The 18,764-nt window shown below is 40.7% G+C and overlaps 1 protein-coding gene across 2 annotated transcripts in view; it reads right to left on the minus strand.

Annotated features, from left to right (window-relative positions):
- Positions 1-1,396: 1,396 nt before the first annotated feature.
- Positions 1,397-18,764, minus strand: part of FAM171B (family with sequence similarity 171 member B) — a 34,640-nt gene continuing 17,272 nt past the window's right edge. Inside the window, exons 2-8 of one of the 2 annotated variants that reach the window (XM_054070209.1) lie at positions 15,953-16,186; positions 15,147-15,239; positions 14,711-14,869; positions 12,844-13,011; positions 8,908-9,024; positions 7,992-8,115; positions 1,397-7,724 (exon numbers count right to left, since the gene is read on the minus strand). In XM_054070209.1, the coding sequence (XP_053926184.1) occupies positions 6,389-7,724; positions 7,992-8,115; positions 8,908-9,024; positions 12,844-13,011; positions 14,711-14,869; positions 15,147-15,239; positions 15,953-16,186 (2,231 nt within the window). In that variant the 3' untranslated portion in view covers positions 1,397-6,388. Of the gene's footprint in view, positions 7,725-7,991; positions 8,116-8,907; positions 9,025-12,843; positions 13,012-14,710; positions 14,870-15,146; positions 15,240-15,952; positions 16,190-18,764 lie in introns of both variants that reach the window. The other variant, XM_054070207.1, reaches the window with a different exon arrangement.

Here is an 18,764-nt window from a genome sequence, read left to right on the forward strand (position 1 = left end):
ATCAACCCAAAGCTGTGACAAATGTTTGTATTAAATCTTTTCAAATAAACAGAGGAACCGATTTGTCTGCTGTAGATATATTTCAGAAAATAGTCAAATACTTGTAAAACCATTGCCATTTCTTCTTTGCAAGTTTTTAACCTTCAATTAAGTAAATTATTCAAATCAATGTAAAATGCAGAAAGCTTTTAAATTCTTTAAAGGCCAGTTAGGTAATTGTTCTTATTGAGAGGTTTAATAAGTAAAGCCAGACTCATTTTTGTTATTCCTGAAAGAAATCATATTAAAGGTGCTATTTTTGAATGCACAATAGTAAAAGCGAGATGGAAAAGAATCTATTTGTAGCACTGGTTGCGTTCTGTGATATCTACTACGGCTTCCGGACAGCCAATGCTCAAAAGAGGATCTGAGCCTGCCGACAGCATACAGGAACCACCCACTGAGCCATTCGCAATCACGCACAGATGGCGAACAACTCCCAAGTCTAACAGTTATTTCCCAAATGGTAATATAATAAATACATCTAAATTTTACTTTAGTAAAACTTTAGTTTTCTTTAAGGTCTAGCTGCTCAGGAAGTGTAACAGCATTTAAATCTGCAATAAATGTAAATATAAAGCCCAACTGCACGAGACATACTCTTATTTCAATCAACAGCTGTTGAGGTGTGCAATAACTTGTCATTTTTGAAGTTCTGTTCTGAGAATCTAAGAAAAATGGGTACAATTTTTTACAGCTTAACTATATTTGCAACTTGTCTTCATCCAATTATTTTTCCTTATGTTTTAATAGAAATCAGAACGTGACAGCCTGTCTAACAACTTATTTAGAATAAATAAAACAATACAATCTACTCATGTATACTTTAACTCTTATTTAAATGAGTAACCTGTACAGTTCAGATTCTGTGTTTTCTATGATGACGCAGAACAAGCTGAACCTCAGTCAATTTTGATATAATTATTTGCATGTACAGATCAGCTGATAACCCAGATACCCGATTCTTACACTGAAGTGAAGTCTTAGGCACACAGAAACAATGTCACTGGATGTGTCTAAATGAAAGAATGGAGAGCAGGGGGGTTAGGCAGAAGAACAAAACCTGACACACTATTCTTCTCCTGGCACCCCTTTCAAATTGCAACAAAATCAACTTACACAAGGGGTAACCTCAACCACACAAACCACATCAGATGTCATGTGGATATAGAAGAGTTTCTTCAGTAGAAATGGGCTGAGGAATGGACTGAATTGGAACTGGTGAACTTAAGGACGATAACATCCCAGAAATACCCATTTTTAGTGACAGTTGGTGAAGAAGTCTAAAGTGGGAGAGGTATGTTCCTGAACAACACACGAGTCCAAAGGCGCTCAACTAATTGCTACAGCACTGATGACTTTTTAAACCTTTTATTATATTGCATAAGCTGTACCGTTTTACAAATCTCAGTTACATTTCCAGCAACAGATACACTGATACCGTAGTAAATGCAGAGGTGAAAAGACACCTCCTACAAAATATAAAAAGGTAGAAATACTTAAACCCAGGATGCCGAATATCAACAACGTTTTACACGAACAATATACACACTGGGGTGTTGTGGAAAACGATTGCCAAGGTAATGAAGCGTTTGTTGAACGCGAGGCTCCAGGGTGGTGGGCATAGGCAGTGCCCTCAGCTCACTGACATTTTAGCACCTCAGAGCCGGGCTTTCATCAACTCTGTGCTCTAATGAGCGCTCGAAGTGCCTTTCTATGCAGTAAGAAGGTGTAAGAACATCACCGTGCTAACAGAGCACAACAAGTGCTGCACAGGAACCCAACCGGTTACCTGGGATTACAGTACCAGAATGTTTGGGCAGCGGGACATAGGAATGTTCAGTAAGTCTTAAACTGATGGAAAAAATTTATTTGGGAAAATAATTTTCAAGCTGAGAGCACTAATACCAAAAATAATGACACAGTTTTCCCCCGCTAGTCTTAAAAAAAAAAAGAAGCCTTTTTTTTTAATTTTTGTAATCAGAACATATCAAATACTGCTTTTAAAAGAAAACAGAGCCCAGATTCAAGTAATTTAAACCGCCTTTCACAAATTCTTTAACACAAATGTGGCTGCCTACTGTTGGAAGTGTGGCACAAATTAGTGAAAACGACTATAAAAGAATGCTCGTTTTTTACTTTGTAGGCATCGCACTGTGTTTGCTTAATTCCACTAAATAAAAAAAAAAGCTGAAAAGCAGAAGCTTGGATCACATAAGGCAGGCTGGGATCCTGGTTGAGATAAAAATGGTTTTAGAAAATAAGAATTACGTACCTATCTCCATACCCTTTCTGCTTCCACTGGCAAGGAAGGTCAGCAGCTGAAAAAGGGATTCTTATCATTATAATTGTTTTCATCTATAAACATATATTAATTTCTTTATTGAAGTTAGAATATCAGTCAGTTTCAAACCTGTAAATCCAGTGACTTTGAGATGCTTACTCATGATTTATGAAATTAAATCAGATCTCACGTATGCATTTTTAAAAGATTCTACTGTTCAGATTGCTAAAGATATATTTTTTTCAAACTTCTTTTCGAACATAAAATACAAAAAGCCCAGCATTTACAACAATTATCTTCATCATTAACATGCAGGAGTCAGTATCCCAATGTAAAAGAACACTACATCTGCCTCTGAAAATACTATAAAAGCTACATAATTTTAAGTATGAATTGAGGGGTTTTTTGGCTAACAGAAAAAAACCAAAATGTGCTTTTCAGATAGTCAGGCAGCCCACTGATCAAATAAGTCTGATGAAAGGGAAAGGCACTTCGGCAGGCTAATTTATCTTCTTTATATGAAATTTTCTTAATATGCAGTACAAGACATGAGACATCGCGTACCGCCTTTCCATCTGCACAGTGTTAGATCAGCAATATCGTTAACCTGTTTCCCTTTTAGACCGGTGCCCTTTCGTTTCATCCTCTTTGGTACAAATTACTGCATCAAAACAAAGCAGACAACTAAACATTTCCAATCCTACACCCAGAATTACTTTTTGTTCATAATCTCTAGCTCTACCTTGGTAACTGATGTCCCTCGTCATTGCATCAGTTGTGCTTTCAGGTTTGTAAGATACCAGAGTTCTTCTATTTTCTGACAGTACTATAAAGATTGTTCCTATTAATCACAATGAATTTTAAAGTGTTTTTCCCCTCCCTTAAAGAAAAAAAAAATCTAGAATACGTGATGTTTGCTCACAGTCTGAAAATACCTACCTTTTCTACGTAACAGCCAGACTAATGTCCTTACACCTGCATGACAGAGCCTGATCACTTCTCTTCATTTACAGTACATCAAACTACTGACCTAAGCCAACTGGATTGATCTGCAGAAACAAGCCTTGCTAACTCCACCGAACCCCTTACCAAAACCCGGTAAGGCCTGGAGCTGGTGTGCCCTCTGCAAGAAGAATCCCAGCATCAGGTATCGCAGCCACAGGAGGTGGGAAGCTGTCCTGAAGCTTACTCACCGCCTTCCACCTTAGGTACATGACAAAATCTGGTCTCGAGTGTTCTGTATTCACCTAATGCCTTTCCCTTAAAACTGCCCATATGTGCAGGTGGGGTTTCTGCAGGAGCTGACAGCTCAGAAAGTGTCCTGTGAAGAACTGAGATATAATCGATGCAAACTTTTGTGTTCTGCAAAAAGAACCGATTAAACGAGCATCAGAAAGAATCCATGTCCTTTCCTATCTTCCCCCTCACTCCCCTCTCCTGGAGGGGGCTCACTTTAAAGGTGCTTTAGGCATGACCCACTTTTGGTTCTCAAGGTAATCACCCTCCAGACTCTGATAAGTCAAAACCTCTGGGTGCCCCCCTGGCCTTCCTAAGCAGAGTGTCCCACCAATCCCTGCTACTTCTTGTACAGACCGAGTCTGAGCGCTGGCATTTTAGCTCTCTGTGAGCACTGCAATAGTAAGCTCGCAGAAAAAAAACTTCAATAATTCAGTGATTCCTACAAATTCATGTATTGAACTCACACAGAAATAAAGAAAAGAATTATTTTGACCACAAAGATAAATTTAATGATAACAACATTTTCCACACTACACATCACGTACGGTTATCTCTGGAATTAAAATTTTTAGAACTCAGTGTAATAAATTCCTTCTTTTAATGGCCTAAACCCAAAAGGATTCCAGTTGCTAACAGGTAATACAGGCTTCCTGTGCGTAAACTCCAACACACAGCTGGAACATGAAGCCGATGCATCTCTAAGAGCAGGGCAAAATGAAACCTCAACAGTCAAAGCAGCTTTCAGAAGAAATGTCTATCTACACTCAAAATATATAAGTAATTTCCTACCGATGTAAATAACAAAGCACGGGATGTGAACATCAGTATGTGGGGCTGGGGAGTTAGCCAGACATAAAATCCAGCAGAACTGCAGACGGAAAAATGCAGGAAAATATTTACCTAAAAGAAGTACCCAAGATGTGTTAAGACAGCAAGCCACCTTCACCTCTGAAGCAGATGAATCTTGCAATCAAACCACATTCTTTTGGCCAATTCCAATTATAGACTTATTTGCACATCTCTCTTAAGCTCATTTTGCACTTCCGCATTTCTGAGCTTCACAGGAACATCGTACATTGTTCGCGAAGCCACCGCACACCAGAAGAAGCTCGACTGATGCGTTGCTAGTGCCACTCTGGTAACCTTACATGTTCTTCTAGAAGCAGGACCAGACAACTAACAATCCTAACATAACAGACATATTTCACAGTAACGTTTCCTGAGTAAATATTCCCAGAAGCCCAGCTGCACAAGGTATTTCCCAACTGTCGAGTGTACTACGGGACAGACAACCCACAACTCAGACACAGGCATTGTGTGTTTGGGTCTTGGTGCAGGACCAGAACTGAGCTCTAAGGGAAATATTTATAAAGCTTTTTTAGGACGATTTATAATCAAACTGCCAAAGCCAAATTGCTGCAACTTATTTAATCAGGGAAACAGCTTCAAAGCCACAGAAAGACATTCTATGAAGCACATTAAGGGATGCATCTACTTTTCTGTTAGCCAAAGTTGAAACGATCGCTTTGACAAGATGAACATTAAAAATAAAGAATATTCTGATGGCCTTTTCCTTCCTCTGTACATATCTTAGTTACATTTCATGCATTCATGACTTTTGGTAACTTTCACTCTAAGATGAGTCATAAGTAGTATTTATATTGCATTATAGACCAAATTTTGCGATCTGCTCTCATGCTCATGAATCCCCCTAACTTTTAAAGCCTGTTTAACCGCCCTGCAATGCACAACATAGACAAAAGAAGCTCAGACTGGCAAAATGTAGGCACGTAAACCTCCGACGATCTCTCTAAACATAAAATAAAAAGCAACAGTGCTGAACTTTCCTGCTAAAGGAACCTATTTCAAAGGTGTGATTTCTCTAAACCTGCATGCTATTTCACTCTGGGCCAAACGAACTTGTAGATCTGCAAGGACTCAAGACAACGTTGTAGAGCTCCACTGGTCCAACAGCATGCAGGAGAGAAGACATTAACCAACAGTGAAGCCAAAACAAGACGCTGGGATCAGCAGCAGCAGCTCTGAATGCTACCGGAACCAGTCCTTTCCTGCTGGATATGGACACTTCATAGCAGATGCCAGTCTTCAACATCCACAGTTCGTAACAAAGCAGACGAAAACAAAACAGATGGGCAACATCTTAGGACAGCAGGGACCACAAACTGCAGTGGCCACCAAGCTTGTACACATCCCCGTCTGCCACCACTATACGTAGTGGCAACTTTCTGCACACGGATGGGCACATGGGGAGGGCAGCAACGCCGTAGAGCTCCACGGACAAACCCAGGAGAGCTCATCTGCTGGTGTGGTTGGACAAACTGCTGAAACGTTTCACATTGTACAAAGGAATAGCAACAGGTCCCTAGAAAAGTTCACATATAAAATCCTGTACAGACAGTCACACTGATTAGGAACCGGGCTGAGGATGGGCTTCAGCTGGTCTAACAATGCATCAGCAACAGGTACAAAAAATTAACACACATGCCTACATTTCTCACCATGCATCCCCAGGGGTGTGTCCAAGAACAACAGGCTAATTAAAACGTGGGCCTTCCCTGTACTGTCAGCAAAATTAGGTACTGGAAAATTTTCATATTAGCATTTCCCCGTTTCACATTGAATATCGATTGCCCAGCTGAAGTATAGTTAACTCGATCTGTGTATCAAAAAAATGTAACTTGTCTGGATACGAGAAAACAGCATTTTCCATGTAATTCCCATGTAAACCCAACACTGCAGAATTACAGAAGCAGCCAAGAGGTGAATAACCAGCAGGGAGAGCAACAACACAGAGCACATTGTGTTTTAATTTATAGGAATAAGCGGCCTCTCCTCTCTTTTCTTCCAGATATTGGTTTTGCTATCTCTTTTCGTGATAGATGGTCTATCCCTTTTTTTAGCAGAAGGGATACCAGATTCATGACTTCCTGACACAGTTTTTCTTCTTAGGCTTTCTTCATCATGCTGTTCTGCGACTGGTCCGCTCCCTCCATCCAGAATGTGCCGCACAGCCTGGTCCTCTGGAGTGCAGACAGTGGTCCCACTTTCACTGCTGCTCAGATCCAGATCTTCCAAGTACAGGATCTTAGAATGCGGCATATTTTTTATGAAAGTTTTCTCTCTTTCCAGTTTCCTACTAGGATGATGCTCATTCATGTCCACACCAGAGTCCAGACTGGTATCATTACTCTCTGTTTTTCTGCCCTTTTTCAGATCTATGAAAGAATGCCTCACTTGGGCAATCGGCTTTCCATCCAGGGACACAAACCATGCTCGAGGGTGCGGAGATGGTTTTCCTTTCGAGAGTTCCAATAACGTTTGTTCTGAAATACCTTGAAGTTCAGATGAGAACGGAGTCATTACCACTGCTTCGTTCAGCGTCCCAGGAACAGAGATAGACTCCAGTAAGCTGTTAGTGTATCGGCTCCAGTTTGATGCTTGAGCCGGCAAGCCCTCTTCGCTGTCTAATGTACCGTTTTCATCCCTGCAGGCAGAAGGTTGTGGGTGAGAGTGCGCTGGCATTTTCGGTAGTGTCTGCATGTAGCTGTCACGATTCATGGGTTCCATCATGGGGCTGTATACTAACTGCCCTTTCCTTGGCAAAGTGGCCGATTTAGCAGGATGCAATTGTTCTGGGGAGTGGAAAAGGTCAGAGGTTTGAAGAATAGCAATAGGCTGATTATAAATATGCATTAGATGTTCAGGGATATGAGAAAGCCCATACATGTCCTCTTTCAGTGAAAGGTATCTGGTTTGGTCCGGAGTGTCCCTAGGAGCCTGGGAAATCGTACTGTTGCTGAGCTTCGGCTGTGGTAAATGCCTGACTGCAGCAGCTGGCTCCAACGTATGGGCTGAATTCCTGGACTGACTGGTCTGACAGGACGGCTGATAAGAAGCATCCTCGGTATAGATTTTAAAATTGTCTCGTGATTTTCCATCTTCCGTATCTACAGACACCCTTCTTTGAGGGCTATATGAAGCAATCTTCGGTGTGTACAGCTGTGACTTATCATCCAACTTTAAAGAACCTTTGACAGCATTCATGTGATTGATGTGAGTTGTTGATGTTGTCTGGTCTTTTTTTATCACCTCCAGCTTAGTGGTATTTTTTTCCTTCTTTTGCGTCCGGCCACATTTATCCCTACACAAAAGAGATGCAAGGTGACATGTAGAGCATGCTAGGAAATACCTGACTGTTGACTACAAGAGCCAAGTATTAAATTTTGGTTAAGAAGTGACAGCATAACACAACGTCACAAACTTACAGCGAAGTTCTGTAATATTTCTGAAGAACCATTAGGCTACACATTATAGTTCAGCTAAGGAAACAAGTCTCAACTTCAAAAGACTTTTATTAACCTTAAATTCCATTCACGCTGAGCTTACCAGAGCCTCTCTTTTTGCTTACCTGCAATAACAAAGAAGAACAGCAAAGAATCCAATGATAATGACAACTGTGCCTCCCAGTATGGCCGTAAGGAACACCGTGTGATAGGTTGTTATGTCCTTGGAAACTGCACTAATGATGGATTCTAGATTGTCAAACAAAACCAGACAAGAATTAGTTCTCAAAACTAAATAACTCTGCTTGATATGCAGAACTGTAGCTATTAAACTGTACTTTTCCAGTGATCCTGTGTTCCAACAGCACTACTTTAATCCCTCCCTTTCCACCTTTCTACTTCAGCAAACCACAAAATGTACAAACCATAGTTACAATACACTGAACCTTCAAAGGTTCATCTCAAGTACTAAAGCCTTACCGTGACATCTGCTCAATTCCAGTCAAACTACACTGGTATTAGTCGCCCAAACTACATTTTTTATTTACTGCTTTTGTTGGAAAGTGCTATTGTTTTTAAATTTTGACAGTGTATTTCTCTTGATAAGAAACCCTTCCTATTAATTTGCAAAACGCATAACAAGTCTCCATAAAACACAATCCCCTGGGACCATTTTACCCAAGACTAATTTTCTTGTTGCATTTCCTCCTGTCATACCTAATCCTCAGCCGTAAGCGATGCAGTTATGCTGGTTTAGAGAGCTCCATGGTCACAGTTCCCCTGCAGGCTCCTTCCAGAAGATGGCAATAGCACAAACACCCAAGCTCAAACACAGTCTGAGCTTTCCCCTTGCAGCACCTGAAGTTCTAGGGAACGGTTACATGGCCAAAGGCAAGCTATGAGGATTCAAATCAAAGTTACACAACTGTTGAAACTGCATGTTGCTTTCCTCGCTCTGTTGTTGAATAAAGCAAACTGACAGCCTTATGACACAGGGTTACTTTGGTTACTCGGTCATTTCTAAGCCAGCTGTCGCATTACCTCTCGTTCCTGGCAGTGGAGCCGCTATCCAGTAGCCCAAGTGTTGAGCGGTGTATGTCCATACAAACTGACCATCTGCTTCCTTCACCATCCCCAGCCCTCGGCTTACCCAAGCACCTGGAAAAAAAGGACAAAATATTTCACGTGCCATGCAGGATTCTTCTGTACCTCAAATCACCGCAAAAGTAGGGCCACAAGAGACACTGGAACTTCTGATCCATACGCTATTTATTACACAGCTTCACGTAAACCTTATCTCTTGACAGCTTCATTGCAAATATCCCTGTGTGGACACAGCATCAACGTTACTTTCTGGAATTAATGTAATATAATTAATATTCTACTAGCAAATAGAAAGTTATCCATCAATATGCACAGAAATCATTTGAAAAATCCTATTATGTAAACTTAAACACATATGAAGGCCAAGATTAAAAAAATAAGGAGCAGGTAATTTAGGCATATTAGTATACGTTTCACTTAGAAAGCCTTTTCATCTCAGAAGGTCCAACAGGATGAACACTTTTTGTCCAGGATGTTTCTCTCCCTATTCCTGCCTGGAGCCAGTAACAGTTCAGGCGGCCCAAGGACACTCTGTTAGGACACAGATTCCACACCATCTGTTTGGCAGTGTAAAAGACAGGTATTATGGCATGCCAGCTCCTACAATTAATAAAGCCTGCAGTAGAAGAGACAAATATACCTAATGCACTTGAACACAGTAATTATGGGCCATCTGTGACAGAAAAAAGCCCCTCATATAAGCCACCTCACACTTTCAAACAGCTAACACTGAGAAGGAGAGAGAACTGCCAGCTTTTCTGAAACAACCACCACTAAAGCACACAAAAAGCGTGATTCATATAAGTCCTACAATATCAATTTTCCTCCAAGACCCTTCTTTCAGCAAAGCGAAACTAACTATCTAGCAGAGAGGGAGTAAAGATGAGAGCTGACACCACCACATGCACAGACACGCAAACTATCATCCAGCAGCAAAATGTGCAGCCTTCTCCAGGCACGTGTGACAGCTGGCCGAGGGGAACAGGAGTCACCCAGAGCCCGGCAAGAGCTGGCTCCTCTGCTACCTGGGAAATCTCTCGTCCGGACTTGGGAGCAAGACCAATCGGAAGAGTCTTCCATCCCTAACTCATACGAAGACAACAACAACAGATGTCAAGTTCTCTGTCTTGTCAGTTCCACAGCAAGACATAACTATACCACAAAACAAGCAAAGACTGGGGGCTACCTACAGGTGAATAAAAAAAAACAACACAAACCACCATATAAGTAAAAAGTCTCCAGAAACTGTCCTCTGACTGAAAAAAAAACCAACTATAAAAAGCAGTATAATCTTTGCTGTCCTCTTCAGTAAAGTATATCTCCCCCAATATACTCCATAGAAAAGAGCACATATTAAGAAAAACATTAAATGTGATTTATGAGTAAGCACTTATCTCTCTGATTTACTACCACTCCAACAGCAAGACATTGTTCTCAATTTAATGTCAGAACGCAAGCTTTCTGATTTCTTCTTTGTAATTCCATTAAAATCCACATAAAGTACTTCTGGTACTAATGTGACAAAATATTTAGTAAGAAGGAAGCCACATTCAATATCCATCAACAAATCCTGCATTTACAGCAGCTGGAATATAATTACAAAAGCTCATCTTCCAGGAGCAGTATCAGGACTATCACACACTGCGAGTAACCCCAGGGAACAAGAAGACACGTGAAAAGCAGTTTCCATAATCTCTTTTTCCTAGTGCATACAGATCAGTCTACACAACATCAAACAGAGATCTGTCCCTTCACTGCTACCAATACTGACAGGGAAGTTCTGATCGCCACTAAACATCAAACCCCAGGATTCCAAATTTTAAAAGTGCGTGTCACCATCTGGCTGGGGACATTCCGCTCGCAACACTTTGGATGCCACAGCCCCATTATTATGGGGACAGCTGCTGCTTACAGACACTCAAATGCCTGCTGGAGAGCTGAGGTGTTCGGCTGTCCTCCGCAGCCGAAACCTGACTAAGGAATGCCTGCCTATTATTCAGCTACCTCACAAAAAAAGTCATTCTGCAATTCAGATTAAAGGTAAAAATAAACCAAACGTATTTAAAAGGAAACAGGCAGAACAGTCAACACAGTTGCAAATTTTCACTGTAGAAAAAAAGGTGAGGGAGTGGAAGAAAAAGTGAGGGAGTGGAAGAAAAAGTGGAATTTGGAGTTCTGCCCCAGAAGTCTCTCTCCCTGTTCACAGTGCTCCTTGTCCTTTTCTCAGCAAGCAGCAGAGAAGGCTCCACATGAACACTACACCTCAGTGAGCATCCATCACAAACAATTCACCTTTATGGAACCTCCATCAGAGTACACCCCATCTGAGGGGAAAAAAACACAGCTGTTTTAATTGTTTGTGTAGGGCCAGCACGCCTCGCTCCTGCCTGGATCTGCCCCCGTGGCCAATCTGCCCAAGCAGCCACGCTGAGCAGCGCCTTTCACCCCCACATAAACACCTCACGCTGGTTTGCACTGGAACCTGACCAGCTGCTCCAGCTCTCTCAGCTTTGTGTTTTAATAACACCGTTGACCTACTTTTCTTTTTACTGAGTTCAAACAGCATAGGTACAGATCGGCACTGGAGCTGGCAAAAGTGGCTGTGGGAGCAAGAAATTAAAACCTCTTACAGTATTTCTCTACTGAATGAGTGGTGAAGCATTGGCTCGAGCTGCCCAGGGCAGTGGTAGAGTCCTTCATCCCTGGAGGTGTTAAAAAAACATGTAGATGTGGCACTCAGGGACTTGGTTTAGCAGGCACGGTAGTGTTGGGCTGACAGTCAGAACGGATGAGCTTAGAGCTCTTTTCCACCCCTAATGATTCTACGATTCTACTTTACCATATCAGACTAACCCCTTTCTTTGATGAAGAAAGCTATCTCATATCACCAGTTATCCCTCTGAAGTCTTCTCGGCGTACAGACAGACTTAATCTTCTACGCCAGAACTTATTCTATTCACTCTCTTCCCAACAGTCAACCTAGCCAACATTTCATTAGCATATTCTTAATTAAAATTAATGTTCTTTTGTTGTTCTTCATTAAGATGATCAGTTTCTTTCTTGAACAGGTAAAACACACATTGTTAGAATTGGTGTCCTCTCCTGTACTTCCAACAGTTGAATAACAGCTTTTGCTACACTCACGTCTTTACTCACTGCATATTTCAAGCCCAAGTGTGATGGAAAGTGTAAGGTACACAGTAAGACGATCAGAACACTAATGCACACACACCTAATACAGGACATCTAAATGGGATAAGCATATGTAGCTCATTACTCACTCCTGACTAAAATTAGACACGAAGGGATGACAAAAGGTTTAGAACATCTAATCTCCAGCCTCCTCTTGCCATGCATACTGTAAGGACCATGTTGTTCCCCTTGACAACTCTTATTTCCCTTTCATTTCTCTTCCCAAATTGTTTTCAAATGAAGAAATATCTATTCCAGTTTCAGTATCAAAGGATCTTTACAGCAATACTCTAGGAAGCAAAGCATCTAACTCTTCAATTCTGTTTTTTTTTTTCTTTTTAGAAAGAATTCATTAAATTACCAGGCTTAAAAAACATTAGCTAAAACGTATGTTCCCTGAGTCCTTAGCCTGCCATGAAAATAAAAATCTACCACATTAAGGATTTGTTCAACACGGAAAGCTAATGCATTTTACCAAAGCTGTTTGTAGTAATGAAAGCAGGAAATTCCTTTAAACACCTCAACCAATCAAAACACAGCACAGAACCCCTCATGAAATGTGTGACTATGTACCACCACCTCGTACACTAGAGCCATCAGTGTTTCACACCACGGTGTCATGCGCCCAAAACCATACACGTGTGCTAAAAGGTACAACAATAAATAATCCATCCCACTTACCACTTTTCATGTCGAATGTCCACGCAGGTATAGCATCTCCTGACTTCACAGTACTTGTAACAAGAGGAAGTGTCATCTGAATCGGACCGTTTACTTTCAGCTCTTTCCCAGACAGAAAAACATTTACGCATACTGCAGCAAGAGGAGCTAAGTCCATGCTTTTGAAACCTGAGTGGGAGAAATATCTCATCTGTAATTCTCTGTTCATAGAGTACTTGTGAAAAAAAAAAAATATTTAGAATTCAGACTCTCTCTTCATTACAGTTAAAGGCCTCACTGACAGCTACACAGGCAGCTGTCACCAGCTTGGTCAAACAAAAGCAATCTCTTCCGGACTTTTAGATCTTGTGATTAAAATAAAAAACAGTCATTTCTATACCAAATCTGCAAGAGATACTTTTGACATCCAGGTTCAATGCTGACAGTAGAATGATGATCAGGAAAAACTTGGCTTGGGGGTGGGGAAGAAGGGTTTTTTCCCCTCAGATAATTTGATCACAAAATAGCTAACCCAGGTGAAATACAGATAAGAATCATTGTATAATCGCAACTGATACAAAATTGAATCACACTGAAGGCACATGCAAGTACAATTGCCGCATTTCTCCTTAGCTGAACAGTCCTCTCAAACTTTCCTATAAGCATTACCTTTCTAATTTGGCAGTTATAATTAATGGAATAGCTAATGCTGAGGCTTGTCAAAGCACTCAAAAGAAAACTTGCATAAACAAAGCTTTAAAACGCAGCCTCCAAGTTTGTTTGCTTTGTTTCCCTTACACCGCTTTGCAAATATTTCTGAATGCACAACATGACAGGATGCTGAAAGCAGCTGAAACAGAATTACTAAGTACCAGAACAAGGTTAAATCTATGCAAGCTGTTAAGAGCTGGCTGTGAGAAAACTCCTGGTGCATCAGATATCAATTAGCTTCCACCTGCCCTAAAAGGAAGCCTATTGCTTTAGGAGTATATGAATAATTTAAAACACATGCCAGACAGATTGAAAGGAAAACTTGAAGGGGAGAAACACTGCTTATTCTCTTATGCTTCACATTTAAAGAGGTGAAATATAGGTAAAAAAGGTAGTAAAATATGTAAGTCAAGATATTAATATCTGATAATTTTAATTCAATGAAAATTAAAGAGAAGAGCACGTTAAGTTCCAATAAGCCAGGTAGTGTCCTCCCCACATGCTACAATGATTTTAAGAGCCTTATGTCTTCAAGTCCACTGGAAAGAGAAAGAAAAGAACAAAAGAAAGATGGAACTGCCCACAGTACTGTCTACCAGAGATTCCTGGATTTATTAAAAAAAAAAAAATCTGACAGTGACAGACACCAAAACATCCAATTGCACACGAGGTTTCCAATGACTCACAAAACCCCATACTGCTTCTCCAGTGAAACAGATGCACAGAGAACAGTATTACAGTTGTGTTCTGTACTTACAGTAACTACATGGCTTGCATAGATTAAGTGTCTGTGAGCCAAGCCATTTCACTGATTTCTTTTGGTTCACTTAGTTTACACTCTGGCCATAACCACGTCTGAGGCTTTACCACACCCAGACACACCCAGATCACACCCTCCACACGCTGTGAAGGACTATGAAGGAGTATCTCAGTGCAGCAAGATGTGTTGTGTTCCCATATTACAAGGAACAAGATCAAGAGTGACATCAATTACTTACCTGATGTGTTTATAGCTCACTCCTATAGAACAAAGAGTTGTGATTTGATGCAATGGAAGCAGGTTCAGGTCCTTTTAATTTAAGCATATGTTTTTCTTAAACACTGTGCACTCAGATGCATTACAATTTGAAGATTTCTTCTCTTTAAAAAAATACTCTTGAACAATGTATTTACATACCTGATTTATTTAGAAGTATTCCTGTTGTATAGAAAAAGCTGTCGACTTTCAAAAACTGCTCTGGCACTGTCAGATAGGCTGTAACATTTGTAATATGTTGATTTGTTGGAAGCTTGATTAAAAATTTTGGAAACTGAACACTTGGTTGAGATTTGGCATCTGTAAAAGAGTAATATTTAGTCTTAGCAGTGGCGAAACACACAAACAATGCTTTTATTACCGCTCAGAAATCCATTAAGCATAACAACCTGTTTTCACCCATTTTGTGTATTTCTAGTCTAGCATTTGTTGCAGCCATACATCAGCCACACAATTAATTCAAAATCTGGCTTTGAGTAAATAGGAATTTTAGGGGAAAATGATATGCTTAGTTCTTTCTGTGTACAGGTGGTTATCACAAAGTGTTTAGATTACGGTCCGCATGCACTGAACTTACCAGACAGCTTTCCAGTTATTAAGACAGTATCTTCAAACAGCCATATATTAGCTTGACGTTGTGGGAATAGCGAAAGTGTCACAGAAGAGTATACTGTGGAAAGGGATAATATCTGTTAAACTGTGCAGCCAAAAAATCCTGCCAGGCTTTCAGTTCTGCAGGAACAGCGAATAGAGCACTTCAAAAAGAGAGCATATGAGGACTGGATAAATAAATCACTCCTGATGTCCAAAGCTGGAATATTACTGGCTAGGCAGGAAGACTTCTGCTGCAGGTGCGCTGTTTACACCTTCTATGAATAAACAAGTGGCAAGAATTCTTAAGAGTCCATCTCTTTTTAATAAAAAAATCATATAACTTTAAGAGTTAAAAAAAAAAAGAGTTAAAAAAAAAAAGAGTTAAAACAGAACACTTGTGAGGAAACACTGGTGTAAAGAAGCTGTGACAACAGGTCATACCTGTCAAACAGGACTCAAAGCTCAGGTACTTCAGGAATCACTGAAGACAACACCATTTTTGACAAAACACATTACCAGCCCATTGCTAAGCCCAGGCAAACACTTTTGCAGAATACACTCACCTACTTGAGAGTTAAAAAGGGCTATTTTCTGTTTTAAAATAATAAGAATTTTGACATGACCAAGACATCATTCACCCTTATATCTGCGTTGACAGGTACCACCTCCCTTGACTGACTTTGTTCAGACATTTTCAGCTGACAGTAACGACCCAGACTGCTGAGGAGGAGAGAAATTTAATTACCGACAGATACAGTTTAATAATAGGACCATAAGACGCTTACGCACTTGGCATTCTCCCAGTCTTCCAAGGCAAAGGTGTTAACATGTAGCCATCCTTGTACGATACGATAGTTAAGCTTAATCCTAATTTGTAGGGAACTTTTATTAATACTGCCCCATCGTTTCCAGTAAAAGTGGAATTTGTCTTTGTGTAGTTAACAAACACTTCTACAACCGCTTGTTGCAGGTACTGATGGCTGACGATGTCATTTACTTGAACTTTCAACGTAAAAACAGATCCTGCTAAGAGAAAGAAAAAACAGGAGGTCATAATACATCACAACTAAGGACCATAACTGCAGTTTGTAAGGAAGTCCTGGAGCGTATGGCTACCTGTTCACCCATGGGACGGTGGATCTCTGTCACAGAAGAACTCTGGTCAAAGGGAGGGGAAATAATACAGTGACAAACCATAGGGGAAGACAAAGAGGATAGACCACAGAGACAAACACCTTGAGATGGGGCACAAACACGCCAAAAAGTGTTCGTCAGATTTAGCAAACATAACACTTAACCAGTTAAAAACAAACCCAAATGAAACAAATAAAAAACAAACAATTTTTTTTCCTTTTTGTTTAAGCTTGAACAACACCTCTGTGACGAGACCGAGCATGTCTCGCAGGCACTCCGCAGTGTCACACTGGTAATACAGACAGCCCCATTATCCACGTATAACCCTCAGCCTGAGACACATATTTAAAGGTGCACCCTGATTTTCCAGACACACAGAACCTGATATCTCCAGACTGTGGGATAACAAGTTTATTTTTACATGTATAAATCATTATAAAGTAACCAAATGCACCCAGATACTGACTGTTTTAACCTATCCTCTCCCACCGGATTCACAGTTCTGGTCTGTTTTTCACCTTTCTGTATCACAACTTCCAACCAGTGTTTGTCTGCTGCTAACAACAGGACCAGATGCTCCTTTCCCACACCTAGTGTCCTGAAGAGATAATTGCAGTGACTGAGCATAAGCTAAAAACTAAGTCAGCCCCAAGAACAGTCTGAAGATGCTCTGAGTTATATTCAATTTCTCTCCCACCTTGACTGTAAATAAACTATTAGGGTCTTTTCATAGAGAGCAGGTACATGAAAACAGACAGAATTATGTGTTATAATCAAAATGTCCGTGAACTGCTGTTAAAAATACTTCAAATAACATCAATTTCCCAGTATTTTGGTTACAGGCCTACTACTATTCCACACCATTGCCCTACTTTATGCACAAATATTCTCAAATGTACTAATTACAAATAGGCATTTTGATTTAGGTCAAATGTCAGGCTAAGTTTGTTTAAAATCCACCTAGATAAAATCGCAGTTAAATTTCATGATGTTCTTTCCTCTATAACTGAGACTGACATTGCACCAAGAAATCACTAGCACCGACCTCAATTTGAATGAAAAGGCCTTGAGAAGCTGAGCACAGTCCATCAAAAACCCAGTATGCAGTGCAGACATCCACAGCACACCTCTTTGAAATCAGTATTTATGGAGATCTAACGTATGTACGGAGCACACCAAATATTCAAGCACAAAATGACCTGCACGTGCCAAAAGCTACGGTGGCCTCAATTTATTACTATTATCGCATACACAGCAAAAACCCACAGCCATGCCAGTCTGATTCTCTACAATGTCACCGAAAAACTTGCATCTCCTTGTGCAGATTAATATTTGCTTTCAAAAAGAGAGAATTGGTCCCAGCGGTACTCAAACATATTTGACGTAATTAAGCGGACCATGCACAATAATCAGAGAACAATGTAATCTGCCTTTTTTTCCTTATGCATGGTATTCCAAGAAACAAACTGCTTTTGAATTGCTGTTGCTACAGGATTTTTAATTCACATAATGATTAAAAACAATATTTATGTCATGTAAGCAAATTATGGCTACTAAACAGCCCTTTCCAGGCACGGATTCAGTTACTCATATACTAAGACGATTCCAGCAGTTTCCAAAGCTTGGAAGACAGGTCACCTGCCCTTGGCCAATGACTGTTGAGAGGGCTACTAAATAGGGAAGATGGGGAATAAAATGTTCTGATGCTGGCAGCCAGGAATGTGCTGAGAAATAATATTTGGAAAATAAGAAATTCAGTTGTACAAAATTCCAGCTCGTGCCAGTAGGAGCCAATCCCAGAAACGCCCACTATAAACTGGTAAAATTTTAACAGCAGGAATCAAGTCAGGAGAACAAGAGCCTAGTATTAATAGCTGAAATAAGTCGTAAGAAAAATGAAAACCTGGAATGTAGTCAGAAAGACACTTTCTTCCAATCATTTCAGCTTTTAATGTGCATTTTCCCATTTCCTGCCTAATGAAAACACGGGGCTGGGGGAATCGCTACCTTCCTCCTCCAGCCGTTTGTAAATTCAAAGAGTATTTTGTGCAAAAACGTTTCTCCTGCTCATCTCCTTCAGTTGCAGCCATATCAAACTCCACTTTTTCAGAAGCGTTTGGTTGAAAAAAAAAATAGAACAGACCGCAGAAGTGTTAAAATCTGCAGTGTTCTCTTTCCCCCAGCAAGCTGACACACCGCACGGGCCGCCTTCAGCCGGGCTCCGCTCCCAGTACTGCTCTCTCCCAGGGCTTCAGAAATGGTCACAGTGTTTTCCAGGACAGATGGTCTACCTGGAACAGTGTGGAGGAGATGCAAGCTGAACCCCTGGGGGTCACCGAGACACAGCTGTGCATGTGAGAATAGAGACAGCCCCACACAAGGGAGCTCTGAGCAGAGATCACCCGCAGCCACCCCAGGGGAGAATGCGCACCACATACCCAGAGACCAGGATGAGGAGACTCATGGC

This window comes from Cuculus canorus, chromosome 6 (genome assembly GCF_017976375.1).
Source record: "Cuculus canorus isolate bCucCan1 chromosome 6, bCucCan1.pri, whole genome shotgun sequence".
NCBI classification, from domain to species: domain Eukaryota; kingdom Metazoa; phylum Chordata; class Aves; order Cuculiformes; family Cuculidae; genus Cuculus; species Cuculus canorus.